The sequence below is a fragment of the Anguilla rostrata genome, chromosome 2 (genome assembly GCF_018555375.3).
Source record: "Anguilla rostrata isolate EN2019 chromosome 2, ASM1855537v3, whole genome shotgun sequence".
Lineage (NCBI taxonomy): Eukaryota > Metazoa > Chordata > Actinopteri > Anguilliformes > Anguillidae > Anguilla > Anguilla rostrata.
Window position 1 is genome coordinate 63504230 of NC_057934.1, and position 26063 is coordinate 63530292.

Genomic DNA, 26063 nt, shown 5'->3' on the forward strand with positions numbered 1-26063 from the left:
AGTAAAGACAAAACACATTGTTAAAAATATAATTTCGTGTATTTAATGAAACAGTTTTATCAAACACTCATATCACCCATGTGAAAAAAGTAATTGTCCCCTTAAACTTAATAACTGGTTGCACCAACTGTAGCTGCAATAACCGAACGCTTCCTAAAATTTGTTATCAGTCTTTCTCATCGCTGTGGAGGACTTTTTGCGTTGTCTTCTTTGCAGTACTGCTTAAATTCAGACAAATTGGTAGGCTTTTGAGCATGAACAGCTTGTTTCAGATCTTGCAGCAGCATCTCTGCTGGGTTCAGGACGTGGACGCGGTCACTCCAAAACTTTAATTGCAGAGCAGAATTCATGGTGAATGAATAATGTCAAGCCATCCAGGCCCCAAAACAGCAAAGCATCCCCACACCATCACACTACCACCACCATATTTGACAGTTGGTACAGCATGATTAATGTGAAATACTGCATTTGCTTTATGGCAGACATAATGGGACCTGTCATCTAAGAAGTTTCACTTTTGACTTGTCTGTCCATAGAACACTATCATTATATTAGGTGTTGCCTAGTCTTTGCATGAAGGGAATAAGTCTTTGCCCAAAACTATAAATCCATCCTGCCCCACCAAAATGAAGCCAGCTGTATCCTGCTGCTGGGGGCTATCTGTCATGCTTGGCTGATGACACAACCCAAGATGTCTGAGCTACAGGGCCCAGCCTGTGCGTGTGGCAAGTGCTTTTACCAACAGCTAATTACAGGCAGGATGAATGATGAATGAGCCCCTCTGTGACAGATCACATTAGCGGGGCAGAATAATGATGACTTCCCCGCTGACCAATAATATTTCAGCTTTATTTACTGACATGTTCCAACACACATTATCTGTCAGAAAAAAACAACCCATGAGATAAGGCATCAATCATCATAAATGCATCTTCGAGCACACCTGTACCCGATAGTGATTGCTGGTGCACCTTTTTTCATTGATTATGGAAATCACAGATTAACTGTAATCACAACAATTAAATAATGACACCACAGCAGGTTTATTACAAATATTTATTCATGAAAGAAAGCAGCTGAACAATGTTTTTTTTTTTTTTTTTTTTTTGTTAAGGGCTGCATTAAATAAAAAATATGGATATGCACTATTTTAGTTAAAGAAAAAGCAACAACACAATGGAGACATAAACCCTGTCTAACATGTGAGACACGGGAAGAGCACTTTGGTCAAACTACCCTGTCTGTTAAGGCAATGCATCTGTACCCTGACCTGCCACAGTGGGGATAACAGTCTATTGAACGCTACATGCCACGCCTTAACCTTGGCACATGAAAGTTAATTATTATTATTATTATTATTTCTTAAGTGGTAGAGGAGAACAACAGCACGTGTTTTCCTAAAGCGTCAACTTGTTCACATGTCAAAAAAGTGCACTCCCAGAACCTGGAACACATTCTTGACACACAGAGTGCTAAAACTGAACGACATTTCCGTACTAGGAGCGACACACTGTACAACAGGAGACCTGGTGCTGACAGGACAACCACGTTTCTGGTCACCCATATGCAGGTGACCAGCTTCTGCTAATGCTAAGGAAGCAGTGGCCCAGGTGACCCTGGGTCCTCCTGAGAGGCAACACTCGTTTTTTGGACATGCGCTGAACAACGCTGAAACGTCAAGTTCCTGGCAAGCTGCAAGACTGAGACAACAAAAGAAGAAGTTGCTTTATGACCCGTCATAGCCAAGGATCCTGTTCATCTAGCTGGAAACGTGACATGTAGCCAGTGCAGAAAGAAGAAGCTTGGGTGCTTCTCATTTCAGTGCAGCTTTTGAACATCCCTGTGAGAGCGTGCTGTACTCTTTCTGCAAAAGTATCCAGCGTATCGCACAGTGTCTGCCCAGTCTTTGCATAAAGGGAATAATTCTCTGCCCAAAACTATAAATCCATCCTGTCCACACCAAAGTGAAGCCAGTTTTATCCTGCTGCGGGGGTGTATCTGTCACGGTTGGCTAATGACACAACCCAAGATGTCTGAGCTACAGCGTCCAGCCTGTGCTTGTGGCAAGTGCTTTTACCAACAGGAACACTTGGGAGCAACCCTGCGTCTTCATATTTGTGTGTTTCATAAAGGGGTGAACAAACCAAATCACACCTGTCTGTCAAAATCAGCAGTAAATCTATTGCGTCACGGTCACCTACATTCTTGATGCTTTAAAAACATTTTACTTCAAAAAAAAAAAAAAGTCACTGAAGTGCATATGGAAATAAATTGTCATGAGCAACACACTATGTTTGGACTGAACAGCAGGCTTCAGCCACTACAATAATGTTAACATGGACTACAACAATGCAATGGAAAAAACCCCGAACCAAAACAATATACGCATATCAGAAACCCCAAAAAAAGGAATGTAACACTTTCCTAGCAACTGAGATCAATTGAGTCAACACAAAATTTTGGTTTAAGCCAACAAGGAAATGAAATGTTAATATTTTTTAACAATGTATTGCTTTGAAATATGTTAATGAAAAACAGACAATACAAACCAAAAAGAAAATTAAGAGGCAAAAATGATCCGGCGATTAGTTGCAGCTTAGAAATATCATTCATATCAACACACAACACTGACTGAACATTCAAGTACAGATTCAAGTATTTAAAAGTCATCTCAATTTGGACAGCACTGATAAGAAGTTTGAATAATGACTACAAAAGCCTGAGCCACATTCAGAGGTTCACGGTTCAATTTTACTGTGTGCAGCAGTTGCCCTGCAATAAGTATCAGTGCCCTCTGGAATGATGGGGTGCCCTTACAGACAGAAACAACACTGAACAGTTTTTTTCTAAAACTAAATACTGTACAAGAATTTGCAAGACCAGGTACTCAGCCTCAACCCGCACAGAGCGTGATGTGAATGATCAGCGTTCCACTGCAGTAGCTAAATGGGTACAAAAATTCACACACAATTGGCCAGTCTTTTATAAATCTAGTTGCATTTTCAGCAGAACATACAAATACCTGTCAGTCTGTATGATCAACTCCACTGCTATTTTTTTATACCTTTTGTTCACCACTTTAATGTAATGAGTACTTTTCAAGACATTTTTTTTAAGGACAGGTCTTGCATTTCTAAAGGATGTTAATGTTGAAATATACCAACATGGTTATGTACCGTGCCTTCAGATATGAATAAAAATGTACAACTCTTCTTGCGTTGACAGAGTACCAAAAAATAGTAAGCCACAACGAAAGCCCCATATCATTCATAAATACAAAGCCAAATGCAAGTTCAAGTGCAAAGCCAAATATAAATTAACAAAAAGAAATAAACTCAAACAGCAATAATGGTACAATGATACATTGCCAATAGTGCAAAATGTCAAAATATACATCCAAATCCTTACTCTTTTTGCTCCAATACAGGAGGACATCAAATGTTCTAGCAATACGTGTACATTGTTGCATTTGTGTGAATGTGCATGTTTGTGTGTGTGTGTGTGTGTGGGTGTGCATGCGCATGTATGTGTGCATGCGGTGGGTGTGCACATGTGTGTTTGTGTGTGTGTGTGTGCTTCTGTTCAGTATGTGCCTGTCTGCACACAAGTGCATGAATGTGTGTCTTTCTCACTGCATAATCACATACACCAGGGCACAAAGGCATATGGAAGCTTTTGGTAGCTTTTGCAAAGTGTGCTCGAGGCAATTGGCACCGTGCTACAGCCAGTACAGAGCACAGCCCAGGAGAGACAGACAAACAGTGAGCGAAGAGAACCCTTTGCATCTGGTACAACGCAGTTTATACAATGTGCATGTTACCTTGTATTTGCACACCTTTACTAAACTAGGTTATAATTGACCTTATTTCTTTATTTTTATTTATTATTTTTGCATAGGAACAATAGCCGGCAGGCAAGCTGAGGCTCTCTCTAGAGCCTGTGTCACTCCTCTGTGGTCCAGGGCTGGCCGTGCACTCTAAAGCGATACACACAGGTGTACTCCAGGTGACCCCAGTTACTGAGAATTCTCAGCTCCACCATTCTATACACCCCCTCCAGGGAATCCTGAGAGAGAGAGATATTATACATTATTATTATTATAATAATAATACATTTTATTTATATAGCACCTTTCCAGAGCCCAAGGTTGCTTAAGAAAGTTAAAAGGATAAAAAGAAAGTACAGTAAATAAAGAAGGAAATACACATACATAGGACAGTTATACAGAACAGAAGGGAGTACAAGACAACGTATAGACACAAACAACAAACGTACGAAGCGAGTCAACAGAGAAGCTAAGGGAAACTTATGCTGAAGAGGTGGATCTTGAGTAAGAATTAAAAAAATTTCAACACTCCCTGCTTCCCTGATGTTCATTGGAAGAGCATTCCACAGAGAGGGAGCAGCCACAGAGAAAGCCCTGTTACCAAACGTACATAGATACTTTCAAATGCGTTGTTACAATGCTTCCTCTTGGTGAGATCATTTGAAAGTATGGTCTTGGATTTCCCTGTTTCTCAGACGATACCCGCATTTATGTTAGCACTTCTTCGAATCTCCCTCCTCCATTTCTGCTCATTTGGCTCAGAGACTTAAAGCCCCGGATGACTGCCAACTTCCTTCAGTTAAATAGCTACAAATCAGGAATTCTGCTCATTACAAATATCCAAAACCAACTCCACTTTGAACATTGACAGTTTCCCTGTTCAAGCCTCAAAGGCAGTTTGTAACCTACGTGTCTTTTTTTCTACATGTCATGTACATCCAAAAAAGCAGGGAGCCTAGTACTGAGCCCTGGGGTACTCCCTGGGTGACAGGGGCCAGGGGTGATGTGAAGGCACCTAGATTAACAAAGTCCTGTCAGTCAAGTAAGACTTGAACCAGTCCAGGGCGGTGCCAGAAATAGAGAGGCAATGCTGCATACGGTCCAGTAACCAGTGAATGGCTGACTGTGTAAAATGCTGTAATGTATGTAGATCTAAAAGAACCAATAGGCTGGCAGCACCTGCATCCACATGCAGAAGTTATTTGGGCTTATTGGGCTTATGATTATTCGGAATTCAAACCAACTCACTAAAGTTTATTTACTTTCGGGGAAATGAAAATACTGTAACGGACCACAAATTGCAAATCTTCATGAGTTGACCCAATGTCCGGCTCTCTAAACTAAAACCCAACCATTTAAAAATGATTTTAAAAATGATTTCCCTACATAATACAGCCAACTACCACGGTGGTGAGGACCAGAACCGCAGTGTTCTGGCAGGACAGCATCCCTTAAGACTCATAAAGTCAATGAGGGGCCCAGGACGAGTGTTCCCTACGTTAATCGAGCGCCCTCATTCTCATAGGAGTGGATGCTAGGCGGGTGCCACGGACTCACCGGCAGTTTGAAGGTCTGAATGGGTTCTCCATCCTGGTCGTACGTGAAGGAGCCCAAAAATATCCCTTCGTCCTTTTCATTGGACATTCCCTGGTGGAAGCAAAGACATTTGGACGTTCGGCTCACGCACAGAAACGCAGGAGAAATGAGTAAAACACGCACAAGCGCTACAGGGCCGAGGCAGGCGGGTTATATTGGGGACACTCACGTAGACGGAGAAGTCTTTGGGGGCGCTGTCGATGCGGCCGGTGGGGGACAGCGTTTTGGGCAGGTGCTCGAGGGTCACGTGGGTGATGTTGACCGGGTAGGACAGGGCGATCACAACGAAGCCCTGACCGCCACGGAACGCCCAGCACTTCCCTGGGTATACCTCCGGCTACAAGACAGGGCGCAACAGGGTGTTAACAGGGTCCTCAATTTACCTTTGTTCAAGTACCCCAGTTCATCGCACCGTGTTCACCAGTAGAAACATACTGCAGCGACTGTCATCAGTCAGGTAAAACCTAAAACTTAAAAATAATCTGCCCTGCATCATCCATCTCACACAAATGTCCCATTCCCCCACCCATTCCCCATCCCATTCCCCACCCATTCACTGAAACTGGCCATGCCATTAAGCAATTTCTAATATGCACGTTCAACCTTGCAGCCAAAGGTTCCCATAAGATTGCTATAAAAAGACTATTTTTATCATTTAAAAACACCTTTATTTCAACAAGAGAGAAAACTCAAGTCATGATTACTCAGTCAGTGAAGATAAGATCATCTTCAGTTATCTTATACACACAGCAATGCTAGACCACAGTAAAAAATGAAAGATAAAAAATTACGCCAAGGCCTTCCTTTCCTGTTAATATGACACAGCACCCCGCTGCCCCCCCCCTCCATAAGTACTCAAGGTTGTTTTAGCACAAAGCCTTGTAATCAGAGAGCTGCACCTGAAGCTACGCTGCTTTAAATCAACACATAGTCCCTCCTGCCTCCACAGATCCTGCCCCCCAGCCTTTTCTTTTTTATACACTTCCAAGACGGCAATTTATCCAGGCTAAAAATAAACCTCAACACACACTGTCTTTTTTCTAATAGTGCATACCTTGCACCCCCCCCCCCCCCCATGTACAGCTCCGAGGAAACAACCGTACCTAGCCCTGAACACCAGAACATCACTATGCCCTAACATGCCCTCTACCCTCTAGCCTAACACAACTTCTCAGAAGAGCTGCTCAACTATTTTCTACCTCCCTACTACCGCACAGGCAACCCTCCCCCGTGGTTGGAGGAAGGTGTAGCGATTGCCTCGTGGACGAGCCCCCGGTGCAGATCTGCAGTGCGCTCACACAGGGAGCGCCAACACCCGCTCAGACACTGCAGGCCCCGAAACCCGCGGCCACCCAGACCGCTTCACCCTCCGCAGAGCAGCGATGCCACAAAATACAGAGCTTTACCGCTAGACTGGTGAAAGGGAGAGATGCAGACAGACTGAGAAAGAGAGAGAAAAAGAGAGAGGGAATGGGAGAGCTCAGGAGGGTGACCTGTATGACCGTGTGGACAGGCAGAGAGACATAGAAAGAGTAGGAGGAACTAGAGGTGATTTCCCTGTATGACTGTGTTCACACAGAGAGAGACAGAGAGGATGAGAGAGGGAGAGAGTTGCCTGTATGACTGTGTTAAAACACAGACAGTGAGAGAGAGAGAGTGAGAGAGTTACCTGTATGACTGTGTTAATGCACAGACAGTGAGAGAGAGAGAGAGAGAGAGAGTGAGAGAGTTACCTGTATGACTGTGTTAATACACAGACAGACAGTGAGAGAGAGAGAGAGTGAGAGAGTTACCTGTATGACTGTGTTAATACACAGACAGACAGTGAGAGAGAGAGAGAGAGTTACCTGTATGACTGTGCGGGGACTCTCAGAGTGGTACCACAGAGGGATTCCAAACAGACTGAGACAAGCTGACCGGGTCCGATAAGTCTCTGAACATCGTGTGTTGACCACACTGGCACCTGAGCTCGAACACAAACACAAGCCAACCGGTCAATGCAGCGGCACAACTAGTGTTGTGACTCTAAACATCGTCACAAACTGTCCGTTAGCAACAGGCGCCATGTCACAGAGAAGCACAAGGAGTGTTTCCCATGTTCCTGAGTAGAAAAATGCACAGTCCAAATTTTGTAACGCCACAATAGCGCATGGTGCAATTCCATGCGTTTCCGGTAGGAGCCATTAAATGTAAAAGCTTTTCAACAAACAATTACAAATGAAGAAGTAATCAGTTACAGTGTGGCAGCCATTATTAAAATGTATATTTTTATTTTTGTTTAACCTTTAATTAACCAGAAAAACCCCCACTGAAATCAAAATATCTTTCGCAAGTGGGACCTGACATAAGAAAGTTACCCAAAAAGACAAACAAGCTACAAACATCAAATGGGCGAATGAGACAGTAGTATGACAGTTATTTAAGCAGAGGTCAGTCACACAGTCATGAATTACACATTTAAAGTCAACAACTGAAATTTATTTGTCAAGTTTAACACTTGTTTGCAGATATTTTGCAACTACAAAGTGTAAAATATCTGAAACCCAGCATTCAAAATTCAGTAGAGGAATAAGGGACTAAAGAGTGTCACATCCCTAGAGTGAAGAATTTCTAATTAGCAGACAGCTGAGGCAGGAAGTAGGAAGTAGAGAATTTTTTATAGATGAATATACACTCACCGGCCACTTCATTAGGTACACCTGTTCAACTGCTCATTAACGGAAATATTAAGCCAATCACGTGGCAGCAACTCAATGCATTTAGGCATGCAGACATGGTCAAGACGATTTGCTGAAGTTCAAACCAAGCATTAGAATGGGGAAGAAAGGTGATTTAAGTGACTCAGAACGTTTCATGGTTGTTGGGCTGGTTTGAGTATTTCAGAAACTGCTGGGATTTTCATGCACAGCCATCTCTAGGGTTTACCAAGAATGGTCCGGAAAAGAGAAAATATCCAGTGAGCGGCAGTTCTCTGGGAGAAAATGCTTTGTTGATGGCAGAGGTCAGAGGAGAATGTCCAGACTGGTTAGAGCTGATAGAAAGGCAACAGTAACTCAAAAAACCACTCGTTACAATTGAGGTATGCAGAAGAGCATCTCTGCATGTACAACACGTCGAACCTTGAAGCAGATGGGCTACAGCAGCAGAAGACCACACTCAGTACTAGCAAGTACCTAATGAAGTGGCCGGTGAGTGTATACCAACGGATCAAACTGAGCAGATGCAGTGATGCCACCCCAAACCAATCATATGAAAATCAATGATAGATTAAGGATTTAGCACCTGTAATGAAGTGCAAAGTACCATGGTAAACCGTTTCCAAGCCATGTAAAGTAGAGGAGGAAGCATGCATATACAGTAAAGTGTCTGTCTTCCCACTGTTGAAAACCGAGGGAAGAGTAGCTTAGTCTCTTCTTGATTTTAAAACAAAAACAAGATTTAATCCTGTAATATAAGCCCAACTTTGTTCTCAGTTCCTTAATGAACTGAACTATATGCAATTTAAAAATAAGCTCATCATCAAGCCAGGTCCCAAGGTATTTATAGCAAGACACTCTACCCTGCTCCAAGCTAACGCACTCCTACCAAATGTTCCTTGGCTGCCACCTAGTGGACAAGCAGTTTATATCCTCAGACAGGGCTAAAATTCCCCGGCAAAGGCATGTATGTCATGTAAACAAAGAGCTTGCCTACATCCTGAATCTGCATTCACATTCCTTGTGAAGTATGTAAAAGGTAGAGTAAAAGGTCTAAGGTTGAGATAGCAAAAGGTCTACGGTTTCAAGGTTTTATTCCCAATTGGGGCACTGCTGTTGTACCCTTGAGCAAGGTACACAGTCTAAACTGGCTTCAGTAAATATCCAGCTGCATAAATGGAATTCAGCAGATGCTCCTAAGCAGATCCATTTACACAGCTTGCATCCATTACATTACAACCTTAAAAGTAAATAAATAAATACATAAGAACAGAAACTGAATGCATCAGGTCTGAGCCCACATCACCCACAGAAGTCCTGACATTCTGCAGCCAGGCAAAGGTGCAGCATAGAAACAAGGGCACAGACCAATCAATTCCCTTTCAATTTAGACAACTGAGGAGGCTGCCTGAAATTCAGTTCGTCATTTGAAAAAATCCTCATCGAACATTAAGGGCCGTTTTCAGTTAACTGAACTGAATTTAAATAAAGTTTTAAAACTGAAACACAGCCCTGATGCAAACGCACGCTGGCACGGCTCAGCGCGGTGACGTACCTGAAGACTCCAGGGCGTAGTCCACCATGCCGATGCCGTCCGCCCTGTACAGGCTCAGCGCTCTGCCCACGATCTGGTGGACGTCCTGCTCAAAACACACACACAGGCACCTGGGTGAGCCCCCTTCCATCCCTCTCCAAAACAGCAACAATAAAAACTGGACACAAGCATGTAGGGGGGGGCCCTGCATCAGTGGCAGTACAATGTAATGGGATTATTACTAATGGGTTGCAGGTTCAAATCTCAAGTGGGACACTGCCATTGTAACTACAAGTGCATAAACGGAAGCTGTGTGAGTGGTTCTGGATAAAGATCCCTGCTTACGCAATCGTAACGACTGTTAATTGTAACAACAGGGAGGCCTCTGCTTACAGCAGAGCGCCATGTAACACTGGCCTTGCCATAAACATGCCTCTACTGCGGCTAAACGTGAGTGGAGGAATTTACAGAGTGAAGCAAAACGTCTTCGCATTTACCACCTCAAAAATAATTATACTGCATATTTGACTTTTTTTAACCTTCATCCTGTGCCTGACCTCTTTTCTGATACTTGCTATGGTGCCAGAAATGACTAGCTGTGAATAACGGAACCCCATTTAGTAAAAAAAAGGAAAAAAAAGAATATTTTTATTCACCGTACTCTGGGCATGTGATCTAGAAATCACAAGGTGTGTTAAATTGAATTTGCACGCAGCTGAAAGAGGCAGGCTCAATGTTACGCTTGATCATGAAAATCGCTTTACAACGTGACCTCCTGCAAGGCAACGGTCAAAATGAGTGAAAATGAAAACTCATGTGAATGACATCATTACTGAACTAAGGCCTAAAAAAATAGACTCCAATCATTATAAGAACTCAGAACTCAGCCTCCTCAGCTAACATAATTCTGTGCGGGACTGTTAAATCTGATCTCAGATTCCAGACGGATGTTTGAAATCACCACATCTATGAAGGGAGTTATGTAAATCTTTGCTTAACTCCAACCTGCATTTGTGGCCTTTTCTCTGGCAGAGTCCTTGCTGCGATTGAATTATTCATGGTGAGTAATATCCTGAGAATGAGCTTTCAGAAAGAGTGCGACGGGTGTAAATGAGCCCATGAACAGAGTCCCCATCGCTTACTTCTTCCTGCTTACTGCACAGACATCAGTCAGGGCAGCCCTCATAAGCCCATTATTACTTAACCCTGTGAACAGCAGGTTTTCTGAAATTTTGATGTTCAGTGTTCTAGAACGTAGGAGCCCAGCGCTGCAGTCCACCCCACTCACCTGTACGGTCACGGCCCCCGCCCCCTCCCCCCGCAGGGTCTCTCCCACGCTCCTCCACGCGTCTCCCTTGTTCTTCACCCTGTCCTCCGCCAGCCGGTCCAGCAGCTTCTTCTCCAGGTCCTCTAGCGCCCCCTGCAGCTCGGGCCGCAGCACCAGGCCCGCGCTCGGCGCTCCAGAGGCGAGGTTCTCCAGCAGCCACGCGGACAGCTCCGCCTTCAGCTGAGGGACAGGCCGAATTAGCTCACAGAGCTGTTTCTAAATGATTACAGCTACGCCTTCAGCTGAGGGACAGGCTGAATTAGCTCACAGAGCTGTTTTTAAATGATTACAGCTACGCCTTCAGCTGAGGGACAGGCCGAATTAGCTCACAGAGCTGTTTCTAAATGATTACAGCTACGCCTTCAGCTGAGGGACAGGCTGAATTAGCTCACAGAGCTGTTTCTAAATGATTACAGCTACGCCTTCAGCTGAGGGACAGGCTGAATTAGCTCACAGAGCTGTTTCTAAATGATTACAGCTACGCCTTCAGCTGAGGGACAGGCTGAATTAGCTCACAGAGCTGTTTCTAAATGATTACAGCTCCGCCTTCAGCTGAGGGACAGGCCGAATTAGCTCACAGAGCTGTTTCTAAATGATTACAGCTACGCCTTCAGCTGAGGGACAGGCTGAATTAGCTCACAGAGCTGTTTCTAAATGATTACAGCTACGCCTTCAGCTGAGGGACAGGCTGAATTAGCTCACAGAGCTGTTTTTAAATGATTACAGCTACGCCTTCAGCTGAGGGACAGGCTGAATTAGCTCACAGAGCTGTTTTTAAATGATTACAGCTACGCCTTCAGCTGAGGGACAGGCTGAATTAGCTCACAGAGCTGTTTCTAAATGATTACAGCTACGCCTTCAGCTGAGGGACAGGCCGAATTAGCTCACAGAGCTGTTTCTAAATGATTACAGCTACGCCTTCAGCTGAGGGACAGGCTGAATTAGCTCACAGAGCTGTTTTTAAATGATTACAGCTACGCCTTCAGCTGAGGGACAGGCTGAATTAGCTCACAGAGCTGTTTCTAAATGATTACAGCTACGCCTTCAGCTGAGGGACAGGCCGAATTAGCTCACAGAGCTGTTTTTAAATGATTACAGCTACGCCTTCAGCTGAGGGACAGGCTGAATTAGCTCACAGAGCTGTTTTTAAATGATTACAGCTACGCCTTCAGCTGAGGACAGGCTGAATTAGCTCACAGAGCTGTTTTAAATGATTACAGCTACGCCTTCAGCTGAGGGACAGGCTGAATTAGCTCACAGAGCTGTTTTAAATGATTACAGCTACGCCTTCAGCTGAGGGACAGGCGAATTAGCTCACAGAGCTGTTTCTAAATGATTACAGCTACGCCTTCAGCTGAGGGACAGGCGAATTAGCTCACAGAGCTGTTTTTAAATGATTACAGCTACGCCTTCAGCTGAGGGACAGGCTGAATTAGCTCACAGAGCTGTTTTAAATGATTACAGCTACGCCTTCAGCTGAGGGACAGGCTGAATTAGCTCACAGAGCTGTTTTTAAATGATTACAGCTACGCCTTCAGCTGAGGGACAGGCTGAATTAGCTCACAGAGCTGTTTTTAAATGATTACAGCTACGCCTTCAGCTGAGGGACAGGCTGAATTAGCTCACAGAGCTGTTTTTAAATGATTACAGCTACGCCTTCAGCTGAGGGACAGGCTGAATTAGCTCACAGAGCTGTTTTTAAATTATTACAGCTAGCGCCTGCTAGCGGTGTATAATACTGACACACTCAGGAACATGAAGAGCAAAAGGTAAATTCCGTACAGACAATAAGTTGAGTTCTATTAGTAGAAGGAGGGTAGACATAAATGTAAATTAGCAAAAGGTAAATTCCGTACATATATTAGGAAGACGTTTTCCACGCAGGGAGTAGTCAATGTGGAAACTCTGGGGATTTTCAAGACCAGGCCTGATACAGTGTTGGACACTATCTAGGCTTTAGGTAATCAGAGCACTAATTCAGCCAGGGAAATGGGGAGCATTGTCGGGATGAATGGCCTGTTCTCATCATTATGTTACGTTAAACAAAAAAGAGTTTAAAAATGTGAAAAGTGAGTGAAAAGTATATAGCTATCAGAAAGGTGTTTGTTTGATGGACACATCGTTCATAATGTACAGAGAATTCTATTCTAAATGCTACCGTGCTCTGAGCTGCCGTAGGCTAAGGCTCTGAGGTGTGCATTATCTAATGTGTTCAGACACGATAACGTCTCTATGTTAGTGCTAGAACACAGTACCTTAGCATTGTTTGCTTCCTGGGAGTCCACTCGCTGTTGCAGTAAATCTGTTGCACTGTGAAGGGAGGTCATTTCAGCCCTCAGGTCAGATATCTGTCTGTCCAGTCCTGCCGTCTCCTGCCCAAGTCTGCTGCGATGCTCAGCGTCGCCACTAGGGGGAGGCAGAGACCAGGGTCAGGTAACAGGATCATTTTATTATTTTTCATACAGGAACAGTCCACATTCAGTAGACACACTTCGATTACGTACACTGAGGTAGAGTTGGGCACAAGCACTGACCAAACCAATATACTGCCTGAGCAATAAGACGGAACAGACGCAGTGGGACACGTACTGACAGATTAACTCACCTCCTGACTGTTTGCTGTAGGTTTCTCATTTCAGTCTTCAGCATCTTGGGGAAAAGATACAAGAACAATGTGTTTCTGACGCAGTCTTTGCCATTTCTCCAATAAGAAGTAGCATGTTACTGCGTAAGCAAAGCCTTCTCTGTGCGAGCACTTCCATGCTAACGCCGGACAGGTGTACGCATAGCACAGGTGAGTGCGGTGCACAGCTCTCCAATGGAGTGAGACAGAGTAACATGTGGAAATAATGTCTTTTTTGTTTTTACCTCAGACAACAGCTTCAGTTTCTCTCCGTCCTGCTTCAGCAGTGCGAGCTCCCTCTGGAAGAGACAGGCAGAGAAACAGACAAGCTGAAGCACCACTTAACACTTTTAAAATTAAGAGTCAAGTAAAATACCAAGAAATTAAGCTGTTAAAGACCAACAGCTTGCAAACTGCATACTGGCGATACAAGAAAACCACTCTGTCTCCGGAGGTTTCCAAGACCAGGTTTGAAACGGTGCTACTTACTATCTAGTTGTAGGTAAACGAAACATAGGTACACTTCACTGGTTGGAAAATGGCGAGCATTGTTGAGCTGAATGGCCTGTCCTTGTCATCATGTTATGTTCTGTTATGTCGCTATGTTATGTTACGTCATCTCTCTCTTCCCTGCGTGCTTACCAGCATGTTCTCCTGTTCTCTCCCTCTCTCCTCCCTCCATCTCTCCTCCGCACGCATCGCCCTCTCCCTCTCCTCCGTCCACCGGGCCTCTCTCTCCACGAAGCGGCCGTTGATCTCGTCCCGGAGTGCGGACAGGTCCGGAGCCACGGCAACGTCCTGCGCAAGAGCGAGAGAGGGACGGCCGAGGTAAGACAAGCAGGGGAGAGGGAGAGGGAGAGGGAGAAGAGAGGAGGGGGGGAAAGGCAGAACTCAGAGGGCTCGGGGAGCGTGACGCGGGGAGAACAGACACCGAGAGGGGATCAAAGATGGCGGAGACAAGTCACTCATGAAAGCCGCGGTTTCTGAACCTGGTGCGTTCGCCGCACGGCGTGTGGGCGGAGCTACGGGCCAGACAATGGGGATATGTGCGGACGCGCAGTCACATGTGGACCGTGGGAGGCGAGGCTGAGGACACCAGCGGGCTGCAGTCGTGTGTGAAGGCAGTGACACTCAGAGCCAGTGGGTGTGGCAGGAGGGGGAAGGAACGACAGTGAAAAGCCAACAGTGCAGCCCACGGGAATTACAGGGGTACAGGTGTGCGCTGTGAGTGGACGGACGGACGGACAGACGGACGGGTGGACGGACGCACCTGTGGGACAGTTCTGACTGGTGCAGAGACACCCGGTTTAGATTTCACTGCCCTCAGGGCGAAGAAGCTGGAGAGGTGGGGCAACCAGTACCATACAGCTGTGTACAGAGAAAGAGAGAGAGAGAGAGAGAGAGAGAGAGAGAGAGAAAGAAAGAGAGAGAAAGAGAGAGAGAGAGAGAGAGAGGTTAGGGGAGGGGAAGGAGAGAGAGAGTGGAGTTAATGACATGCACACACACACAAAAAGACTAAAATGCACTCTGCAGTGCATTAAGAGATAATGTAGCTTCACACCTGTGGCTTTACACTTGCGCGTGTGCTGCCATTCACAATTACTGCACTTTAAAATGTCTACTAGACAGCAGTAATCACCAGTTACTGCAAATACACTGATATTATGCCCGGCTACACTGAGAGACAGCCAGAGAAGTAGATGCAGGTTTGTATACACAGTACAGCAGCCTACAATACACTGCAGTGTGTGTGTGTGTGTGTGTGGGGGGGGGTGTCTTAACATAACAAGCTTACTAAATGCGTGCAGAGAGCAACAGTACAGCAGGTGTGCCGAGAACTCACCGAACGCCAGGAAGAGGAGGAGGAGGAAGAGAAGGATGGCCTTCCTCGCGGCTGCAGTCCGCCTGTGTAGAGACAGGGTAGAGTCAAACACACAAGCAGCCACGCGCTACGGAAAGCCGAGCTTCAGCTTCACGTTTCCTCCTCAGTGAGTTAACTAATGCAGTCACAGGACTCTGCTGCACCAAACCACACTGTCCTCTGAGCACAGTTTCCCCTTACACAACACTAGGAGTTCAGCAGCCAATGAGATGAGATGAGAACACAGAGATGGCGCTCAGCAAAAGAAGAAACTTCAGCGCTTTCATGGTATAATTACTACCAGAGTAGCAAAACGGGAAACCGTCACCATGTCAACATTTCCAGAAGGAGAAGACCGCAGCCTTTTCGCTGACTGACCTCCAGGGGGGGACAGGGCGGAGTAAGACGGGACAGGGGCGGAGAGAACGGTACCTGCTGAGCAGGAAGACGTCCAGCAGGGAGAGTCCGGAGGTCAGGGCGTACCAGGCTGACCCCAGCCTCCAAAACAGCATGGCCATGACGCGAGCTGCACGGTGAATAAGCACAGGGGGCGGGGTTAGCGGAGCGCGGATACGCTACAGCCAGTAGCTTAGCCACGGCAGTGTAGGGTAAGGAGTTGGTCGTGTAACCTGAAGGTCACAGGTTCGATTCCCCGGTACACTGCCGTTATACACTTGAGCAAGGTATTTAACCTGCGTTGCTTCAGCATATATCCAGCTGTATAACTGGATGCAATTTAAATGCTATGTAAAAAAGTTCTGTGAGTCGCCTTGAATAAGAAGGTCTGCTAAATGCCTGTAATGTAGTGCAATTATCACCGTATCGCGGGGTGCGTATCAGCGGGGTGTGCATCGCACAGAAACAGAATGGAGGCGTTAGCATGCGTGTATGTGTCCTGCTCTGTGGGCTGGGAGGATGAAAGAGCACTTCCTGCTGCCCAAAGCGGTGTCCCAGGGTGCACCTGTCTTCACCCAGGGACTCCGGAGCAGGGAAGCCTGGGAACTGGCGTCAGCATCTAGACCCATTTCTAATGCACTGCTCTGGGTTTGGCTACACACAGCCCAGAATGAAGTGTTTCTACCGCAAAACCAGAGGTGGCTACACACAGCCCAGAACGAGGTGTTTCTACAGCAGAGTGAGAGGTCGGTACACACAGCCCAGAAGGAGGTGTTTCTACAGCAGCCCCAAACTTGTGAGTATCATTCTGGCGGCCGGCGACCACAGAACAGTCTGAGGGCGTAACCGTTAGCACGAACGTTAGCACTCCAACCGCCGCGTCGCTACGGACAGCACGCCAGTCACATGTGTCTCGTTAATGAGGTCATTTTCACACACTGTCCGGGGTGAATTCAAAGTCATTTCAGCATTTACTGATTTACAGCCACCGGAACCAAACACACTAATGTGGGGGAGTGGGGGGTGGGGGTGGGGGGGGGTGATGACTGAGGTGGGGCTCTGTCTACAGCCGTGACGAATAACGGCGTGCGAAAGTCACTAAGGAGCCCGATGACGGCCAGTACGTGGGCGGGGCAAGAGCACAGCAGAGTCACAGAAAGGTTACCTGGGGAACGGATGACATCCTTAACCCCAAACTCGGGTTCTGTGGGAGACTGGGCCGATTCTACAAGACAAAAGCAGCAGCAGCCAGTCATGTGACAGAAAGGCAACATGTATTAAATCATTTCAGTACAGCATCTCAGTTTAATTTAATGAAGTGCTTAGAAGCACAATCCGTAACAGGCAAAAACAAACAGAAACAAACAAAAATGACCACAAAAAAAAAAAAAAGGTCAAGATGACTACCCGACACACACACACACACACACACACACCACACATACACATGTGCAAACACGCACCACACACACACACACACACACACACGCACACACACACACACACGCACACACAGACACACACACACACACACACACAGGCACACACACACACACACACACACACACAGACACACAGACACACACACACACACACAGACACACACACACGCACGCACACACACACACACACACACACACACAGACTCACTGAGGTCGGGGCGGTAGTATCCCTCCTCAGAGGAGGAGTAGCCGGAGGAGTGTCCCTGCACCTCCTGCAGGCTGCTGACCAGAGCGGGGCTTCCTCTGGCTGAGAGCAGGGGCTCCGCGCCGAAGGTCCGAAACGAGGAGGCAGTCTTCCTCGGGGGCGTCGCCTTTCGCTCCACTGAGCCTGACACACAGACACACAAGGAGTCATTCCCGCACCCTCTCCATGCTACACCACGAGCGACAGCCAGAAGCTGCAGCCCAGTACCCACCCCAGAGTACCCTCCCCAGTCATCCCCAGAGTACTCCCCCAGTCCCCCAGTCCAACAGTACCCACCCTAGCCATTCTCCACAGTACCCACCCCGGAGTACTCACCCCAGTCATCCTCCAGAGTACCCACCCCAGAGTACTCACCCCAGCCATCCTCCACAGTACTCACCCCAGCCATCCTCCACAGTACCCACCCCAGTCATCCTCCAGAGTACCCACCCCAGAGTACTCAGCCAGTCTTCTCCCAGAATACCCACCCCAGAGTACTCACCCCAGCCACCCTCCACAGTACCCACCCCAGCCACCCTCCACAGTACCCACCCCAGAGTACTCACCCCAGCCACCCTCCACAGTACCCACCCCAGCCATCCTCCACAGTACCCACCCCAGTCTCCTCCACAGTACCCACCCCAGAGTACTCACCCCAGCCACCCTCCACAGTACCCACCACAGTACCCACCCCAGTCATGCTCCAGAATACCCACGCCAGTACCCACCCCAGTCTTCCTCCAGAGTACCCACCCCAGTCTTCCTCCAGAGTACCCACCCCAGTCTTCCTCCGCGGCGGGTTCATCATAATCTGTGTACCGGCTGAGCGAATCGCGGGCGGTGACCTCAGAGGAGCGGGACCCCGACCTGCGCCCCCCCGTCTTCTTCTTAAAGATCCTACGAGAGAGACAGGAAGGGGGGGTTATTACATTTTAACATGGCAGCGGTTATCCAGACAAACTGACAAAGGCCGGCGCAGACAGACAGTTACAGAAACACAGAGGAATTAGATCTACACACAAGTGCATGTGGTCCACACAAACACACACACACCTGACAAGGCTCTCTCTGTAGGAGATCTGGCTGGTGGAGCCAGTGGCACACACACACACACACAAACACACACACACACCTGACAGGGTTCTCTCTGTAGGAGATCTGGCTGGTGGAGCCGGTGGAGCTGGTACTAGCCGCGTCGTCGTCAGGCTGCGAATACTGCCCCAGCCTTGTGCTTCGCCTCGACATCTCTGCGGGAGACAAAGAGGGTCAATACTGCACCCCACCGCCGCGCTGCGAACGCTGCGGGTAGGGAGAACATCAGCGCTCGTCTGCCACAGCAGCCTCGCGCTGCGCCTCGACATCTCTGCGGGAGACTAAGAGAAGCAGCACAGAGAGTCAATACGGCACAAAGAGTCGATACGGCACAGAGAGTCGATACGGCACAAAGAGTCGATACGGCACAGAGAGTCGATACGGCACAAAGAGTCGATACGGCACAGAGAGTCAATACAGCACAAAGAGTCGATACGGCACAGAGAGTCGATACAGCACAGAGAGTCAATACTGCACAGAGAGTCAATACGGCACAAAGAGTCGATACTGCACAAAGAGTCGATACGGCACAAAGAGTCGATACGGCACAGAGAGTCAATACAGTACAAAGAGTCGATACGGCACAGAGAGTCGATACGGCACAGAGAGTCAATACTGCACAGAGAGTCAATACGGCACAAAGAGTCAATACTGCACAGAGAGTCAATACAGCACAAAGAGTCGATACGGCACAGAGAGTCAATACGGCACAGAGAGTCGATACGGCACAGAGAGTCGATACGGCACAGAGAGTCGATACGGCACAGAGAGTCGATACTGCACAGAGAGTCAATACTGCACAGAGAGTCAATACGGCACAAAGAGTCGATACGGCACAGAGAGTCGATACAACACAGAGAGTCAATACTGCACAGAGAGTCAATACGGCACAAAGAGTCAATACAGCACAAAGAGTCGATACGGCACAGAGAGTCGATACAGCACAGAGAGTCAATACTGCACAGAGAGTCAATACGGCACAAAGAGTCGATACAGCACAAAGAGTCAATACGGCACAGAGAGTCAATAAGGCACAGAGAGTCAATACTGCACAGAGAGTCAATACGGCACAAAGAGTCGATACTGCACAAAGAGTCAATACGGCACAGAGAGTCAATACGGCACAAAGAGTCGATACTGCACAAAGAGTCAATACGGCACAGAGAGTCAATAAGGCACAGAGAGTCAATACGGCACAGAGAGTCAATACGGCACAGAGAGTCGATACGGCACAGAGAGTCAATACTGCACCGAGAGTCAATACGGCACAGAGAGTCAATACGGCGCAGAGAGTCAATACGGCACAGAGAGTCAATACAGCACCGAGAGTCAATACAGCACAAAGAGTCAATACGGCACAGAGAGTCAATACAGCACAGAGAGTCAATACGGCACAAAGATTCAATACTGCACAGAGAGTCAATACGGCACAAAGAGTCAATATGGCACAGAGAGTCAATACGGCACAGAGAGTCAATACTGAACAAAGAGTCAATACTGCACAGAGAGTCAATACGGCACAGAGAGTCAATACGTTTCGGGGAGGGGGAACATGAGCGCTCGTCTACCACCGCAGGCTAGCGCTCTGACCGAAAAAGCAGGGGACTAACACAGTGCATTTACATACGCTGAGGGAGACAGGCTAGTACAGCACATCAGCACCGAACATAGAGCTGCACTCTGTGCACTAGGGTAAGAGATAACACACAAAGGGGTGTTTGTTATTCAATTCTTAATATTATTAAAAATCTTTTACAATCTTTGTCTTATGTATATGTTAGTTATAGGCTACTGTATGACCACTGTACAGATTCCCTCAGTGAAGGAAAAACAGGATTGCTATTCCTCCGTTTTAATACATTTTGAAACGGCCAGATTTAATATTGGCTGTAACTGCCAGGAGAGAAAAGGAGCTGAACTGGGGCAGTCCAGTGTAACGAACAGCTTGATGCAGGGTACTGTAACAGTAGCTCTGGGCCTGTGAATGCTGATGGACAGAGAGAGACAAAGTCAGAGTCTTCAGAAGCTAAATGTTGAATGGAAGGAGAGAGTGAGAAAGAAAGAGAGAGAGGGAGAGACAAACGGCCTTCAGAGTCTAAATGTTGAACGAAAGACCGAAAGAGAGAGAAAGAGCCCGAGAAAAGAGAACAAGAGAAAGCGAGTGTGTGTGAGAGGGAGAGAGAGAGGGAGAGAGAGACAAAGGAAACAAAGAAAGAGAAGGGAGAGGCAGGCAAACACAGAGGAGATAAGGTTTAACAAAAAACCCTGTTCTGCCCAGGTTTAACAGTACTCAACCGCGCTAATCGCACTCAAGGCGCATTTCGCACAGGAAACAGTCATTATTAGAAGGAACAAGAGAAGCTGAGCCAGACTCAGCGCTACAGGCAGGAATGTCTCAGTTACTTGGTAAAATCTGTGCGGGCGTGGGCAGATGCCTGTGTAATCTCTAATCTGTAATGCTGGCTAATCTCGCGCACGCCTGCATTTTAAAGACCCCCGTCGCCCCAGCCCCGTGCGTTCGGGCGCAGGGGGCCGACCCTTATTAAGGCGTGGGGGCCCCGCACGTGGAAAACGGCTCTCTCCCAATCCCACCGGCCCCGCCCCCGCCCCCCTCCGCACAGAGAACAGGGTGGGGGGGACGGGCGCTTGACAGGCTACAACAGAGTCGGGCCTCTGCTGTGATTCCGGCATCTCGGTAAAAGTGCCTGCCCTTGCAGAATGAAGGTATTCGAAGCACGGGCGGCGATTCGGACATGCAGAATAACTGCTTGCGATTTAAATATATTTTTTGAATAAAAAATATTTTGAATAGATGGGAAATGTCTACAACAAGAAAGATAGCAAGCTATTGTATTGGCAAAAGTTGACAGTATACTCTCTCAATGCATGTATGTATATCAGTGAACTCACAAATGCAGTGGAAATGTAGGGCCTAATTCATTTATGTGTGTCTGTGGACATAGCTCAGCTGTAATAGCGTTATGATTTTGAAGAAAAGGAAAGTTGTGACACCAAATTCAAAAACCATTAAAATTAGATTTACAATACGATACAATATCTTACAATATGAATGATCATAAATAATTTGGCATGCAGATTTAAAGTGACTGCAAAGTTAAATCCCAGAATGCCTTCAGACTACATTGTATTGGGTTTACTATGGTACTGTATGTATTAAGCATCAGCAACAGTACAAGAAATTGATTGCATTGCAATATTGAATTACAACAGTAAACATTTCCATCAGTTCCTACGTATGTGCAGATTGAATCAGTGGAGATTCAATGTATTATCGGGCTCTGGGCTGTTGGGTCCAGGTCCTTCATGACATCATTAAGGACTTGACATAATGACCAATAAATGTTTTAGTCTCATTGCATATCTCCTCCCATAGTTTGATGCAAACAACTTGGAAAATGAAGTTCAGGTACTTCAGTAGTAAGACCATTTCTTGTAAAACTGCACAAAAATAACAAAGTTGGTTCCAGACTTGCATTGTTTGTTTCTTATTCTTCGTATATCCACACACACAATATATCGGAATTAGCATATTTTTACTAGCATTCAGAATGACTGACAGCGGTCAAGAGATTGTAAGAATGATACATCTTCACATAAATCACAGAAATCACAGACAAAATCACATCATCTGGGTTAAAAGGAATTTACACAAACCCAAATGCGACAGAATTCTGAGATCTTTGTTTACATTTTACAAATAGCATTTGGTACAGTTGAGCATCCGGGATATTGTTTGCAAATGCCTGATGTGTGTTTGTTTAGCCACGTGTGTTTGTTTACTTGTGGGTGGGACTGTTTGGGAGGAGTTCAGTGGGGAGGTGGGGTGGCCGGCCGCTCCCAACCACACCCATACAACCCTGAGGTTCTTTCAATGTGGATTTTATGCCTGATTTTAAACTAGTGTTATTACAGTCATTGACATTATTGACATAATAGATATTTGGTGGATGTGTATTGAATACATCCCCTCTGTGATCATGTATGGCTATCTCAACTATTTTCAGCCACTTTACAAACACTTTAACATATTTTGGCTTTGCTAAGTCAAATTCTGTCCGTGTGTTTAACAGATATTCTACTGCACTGCGAGAAAGTCGTATTTACTACACTGTACACCTCCTCCATAAAAAAAACCAGCCAGATATTCACTGTTCACACTAACTGTGACACCTGTGCACACAAAACCACACCACTGCCTTTCGCCACCGTTGCACCACACGAGGCAAACGCACACTTTACACCGTCACATGACAGATCCGTTCCCGCACCCCAAATCCAAATCTCCAAACTGATCCAGCTCACGCAGCTAAGCTGGACAAATCTGCGGCTAACCAGGCCCTGGGGCCGGCGACCGGCCCCATACTGAGGCACTCGCTGGCAGAGAGAGGTGGGCAGCCTGCGGGGGGGGGGGGGCAGGTGCAGGAACACGTGCCGTGGACACGCCTCGAGCAGGGTAGGAAGCGCGCCTGTACGAGGTGCTATTTCCAGAACAGATTAAATTTAAGTGTGAAGATGAGCACAGTCTCAGCACAGCTGTGCCAAAGCTGAAATTTAGGTGTGGAGCAGAGTGCGGTCAGCCCAGCCACATCTCCACTCAGTCACGCTCGTCACTTCCTGTCTCTGCCAAGATCAAAAGCTCTCGCACGGCTATGCACCAGCACCCTGTACCCCTCCCGCCAGGCTGGCTTCTGAGCATCAGGGTTTCACTCATAAGGCGCGAAAGTCACAAAATGGACGTCGGGAGTTTCCAAAGTACATTGGGACATGCCCTGGACTCCGCTGCCCATCAGCCCCTTGCAAAAAACTTTCTGTGACCCTGAGAATGAACGCACCCCACGCGACTAACCTCTGTCTAAGCCGTAAATGATGTTAGTCCCTCAGCTCTTCACACGCACTGAGATCCTCAGTTTACAATTACTTTACTAGAATAAAACCCTGAGTCACACTGAAACTGCTTTCTGCTCTCCTCTACTGGATTACTGAACACTCAGGAATCTTAAAGACATAAGCGACTTGGGCCTAATTGCAATATCCTTGAGAGCCTTTATTAAAACAAACACAAAACTAGCCTTTAAAAATCTAATTTAAAAAAATGTTTGTTTGATCCTTTATGCCTTGGCTTATGACACGTCTTATTTACACTGATCTAGCACGGGCCTGCATGTATGTACGGTGCACTCACCATTTACTGTGCAATGTTGCTATACATAGCCTACATTCCTGCATTCCTAGCATTGAAGCCTAGTGACTTTTCTCTTTCCTGCTTTGTTCTGCCTATCATATAGGTCTTTTATCGCTGAAGATCTTGGCCCAGGCTCCAAGGAAAAAAAGAGTCCTCTTTCTCAAATGAACTCACCGGGATAAATGTAGGATAAGCGAATATCAGTCATAAATATCTGTCTCTCAGTTGCGCAGTGTCAGGGATTTCCCTGATTCCGTCTCTCAGCCTCACTGTGGGAGGAGATCCCTTCCTGCTGTGTCATGCACACTCATCCTCGCCTCACTTTCCCCGATTCCGCCAGGTCCTTCCCTCTACCCCTCCCTCGCTCACACGCTCTCACTCTCCCTCTCTCTCACTGTTCCATCAAACATACGTAGCACTCAACTGAGCTCATCATTAAACTGATACCACACGAGTATGTACAAACATTATGACACATGCAGTGCATTCCACAAACAGCCTAAAATGAGTTGACAGATCAAGAGTGGACTGCTGAGTCAAGAGTTTTTTTGTCTTCTTTCTACTGTTTGCTCCCCAACAACAGAAGGCGCTGTCAGGACCTGGCATTGCCGAATACAACATCAAAGATTACGCAGAGAAGCTAAAAGGCTGTTACAGTGAGTGGCAGAACAAGGGTGAGAATGAGAGAGGGCAAGAGAGAGATAAAGAGGGGGCTGGACAGAAAAAAAGACTAACCATACAACCGATAGAAAGAAAAGGGTGGGGCACAATTGCAAGACGAGAAAGAAAAGAAAGGGGAGAGCACAGAGGACATATATACTGGCAGAACCATGTGACTTAACCAAGGGACTTATGGCGGTAGCAACTGAGTGGAAAACATAAACACTCAGTGAATGACTCAGATTCCCGCTGCACGAGAATCCGATGCTCCAGGCTGGCACTGCATAACGGCACGGGCTGAGTGTGGTACTTTCCAGGGGCACGCCTGCGAAAGCGATGCCAGCACCTCGGAATGTGCTCCAGTTAGCCAGTTCTACAACCACTAGCCTAAAACTCTCTGTGCAAGCACGCTAGTAACGGCCCAGGACAGGCAGACATCAGACAAGTCGTGTAGATTTTCAAATCGGCATGCTTAGTACGTATAGACAGACAAAGCTGGTAACAAGGTGACAAAAGTAACCAGCCATGATGTACGCTAGCGCAGTTAAAAGTTAGCAGACGAGACATAACTAATATTATTGCAAACTAACTTTAAATGGCTAATTTGCTTTAAAAAGACGGACATTAAAACTAACCTAAAGTATTAGTACGTTGAAATTTAGCCATTGTGGCTAAGGTTATAGGCTACTTACAGTTAACAGCGTGCTTACAGAAGCACGCGAGACAGCTATCCAGACATGGCTGTATTGTCAATAGCGCATCGCTTTAAAATTCAGAGCAGACTATGATAACGTAATATTCAATAAAGCGACCACAACTATAAAAACGTTAACTGTCCAGTTAACTAATTCTTTATTATGGTAATGTTATCTATAGCGCTACAAACTAGCACAGCTAACTGCATAATCTATGTTAGCCAGCTACTCCACTATCGCTTGGGCAAACAAGCTACGACAGCTAACGTTACACTAGTCAAGCTAATATTTTGCCAAGAAAATAGCTAGTGTGTTACTAGCTTAACCACTCTAAAGCGCTCTGACGTCTCAGACAAAGCATCTGAACAAAGTGAAAAGCCTTCACAATTCACTGTCTATAACTGCAAAGAAAAACGTAGCAGAACATTATCATACAAATTGTTCGATTCAAATAATAATAATACAAAAATAAGGCAACGTTAGCTTGGCAGGAAAACTTTAATGCTTTTAGATCGTCTTACCACCCACTTGGTCGTAGGGTCGTGGTATGCCAGTAGCGGAGCTGTCACTTCCACTTGTCAATAGGTTGCGCTAGCCCGCTACAGTTAGCTCGTCAGAAAAAGCTTCCAGATAAATAAACACACAGACAAATTGGTAACGTAATAAAACCGAACTCGCAGAAAAGGCAAATCTGGACAATGCACCTGTTTTTTGATTACAAATGTATTATAAAGTAAATCCGGATATTTTATTGCATAAAATAACACAGCCAGCGATACAAAGCAAGAGTCACAGGAAGACAGCTACTTCTCGCTTGCGGTTGCAAAACATCCTCCTTCCTTCGTGTTTCGTATAAGGCAGCGGACTG

The 26063-nt window shown here is 46.4% G+C and overlaps 1 protein-coding gene across 3 annotated transcripts; it reads right to left on the reverse strand.

Annotated features, from left to right (window-relative positions):
- Positions 1-1870: 1870 nt before the first annotated feature.
- Positions 1871-26063, reverse strand: sun2 (Sad1 and UNC84 domain containing 2). Of its 3 annotated transcripts, none has more exons than XM_064323754.1 (18): positions 25724-26063; positions 18678-18792; positions 18324-18442; positions 17510-17689; positions 17025-17084; positions 15896-15989; positions 15446-15507; positions 14873-14970; positions 14245-14400; positions 13848-13901; positions 13585-13628; positions 13235-13385; positions 10941-11159; positions 9674-9758; positions 7270-7385; positions 5592-5759; positions 5384-5473; positions 1871-4065 (listed from the first exon to the last, which is right to left on the reverse strand). In XM_064323754.1, the coding sequence occupies exons 2-18, from the start codon at positions 18788-18790 to the stop codon at positions 3943-3945; spliced, it is 1932 nt and encodes a 643-aa protein (XP_064179824.1). In that variant the 5' UTR covers positions 18791-18792; positions 25724-26063; the 3' UTR covers positions 1871-3942. The 3 variants fall into 3 exon arrangements, with proteins under 3 accessions (XP_064179824.1, XP_064179823.1, XP_064179825.1); XM_064323753.1 differs by having other exon boundaries at positions 25717-26063; XM_064323755.1 differs by lacking the exon at positions 25724-26063 and having other exon boundaries at positions 18678-18811.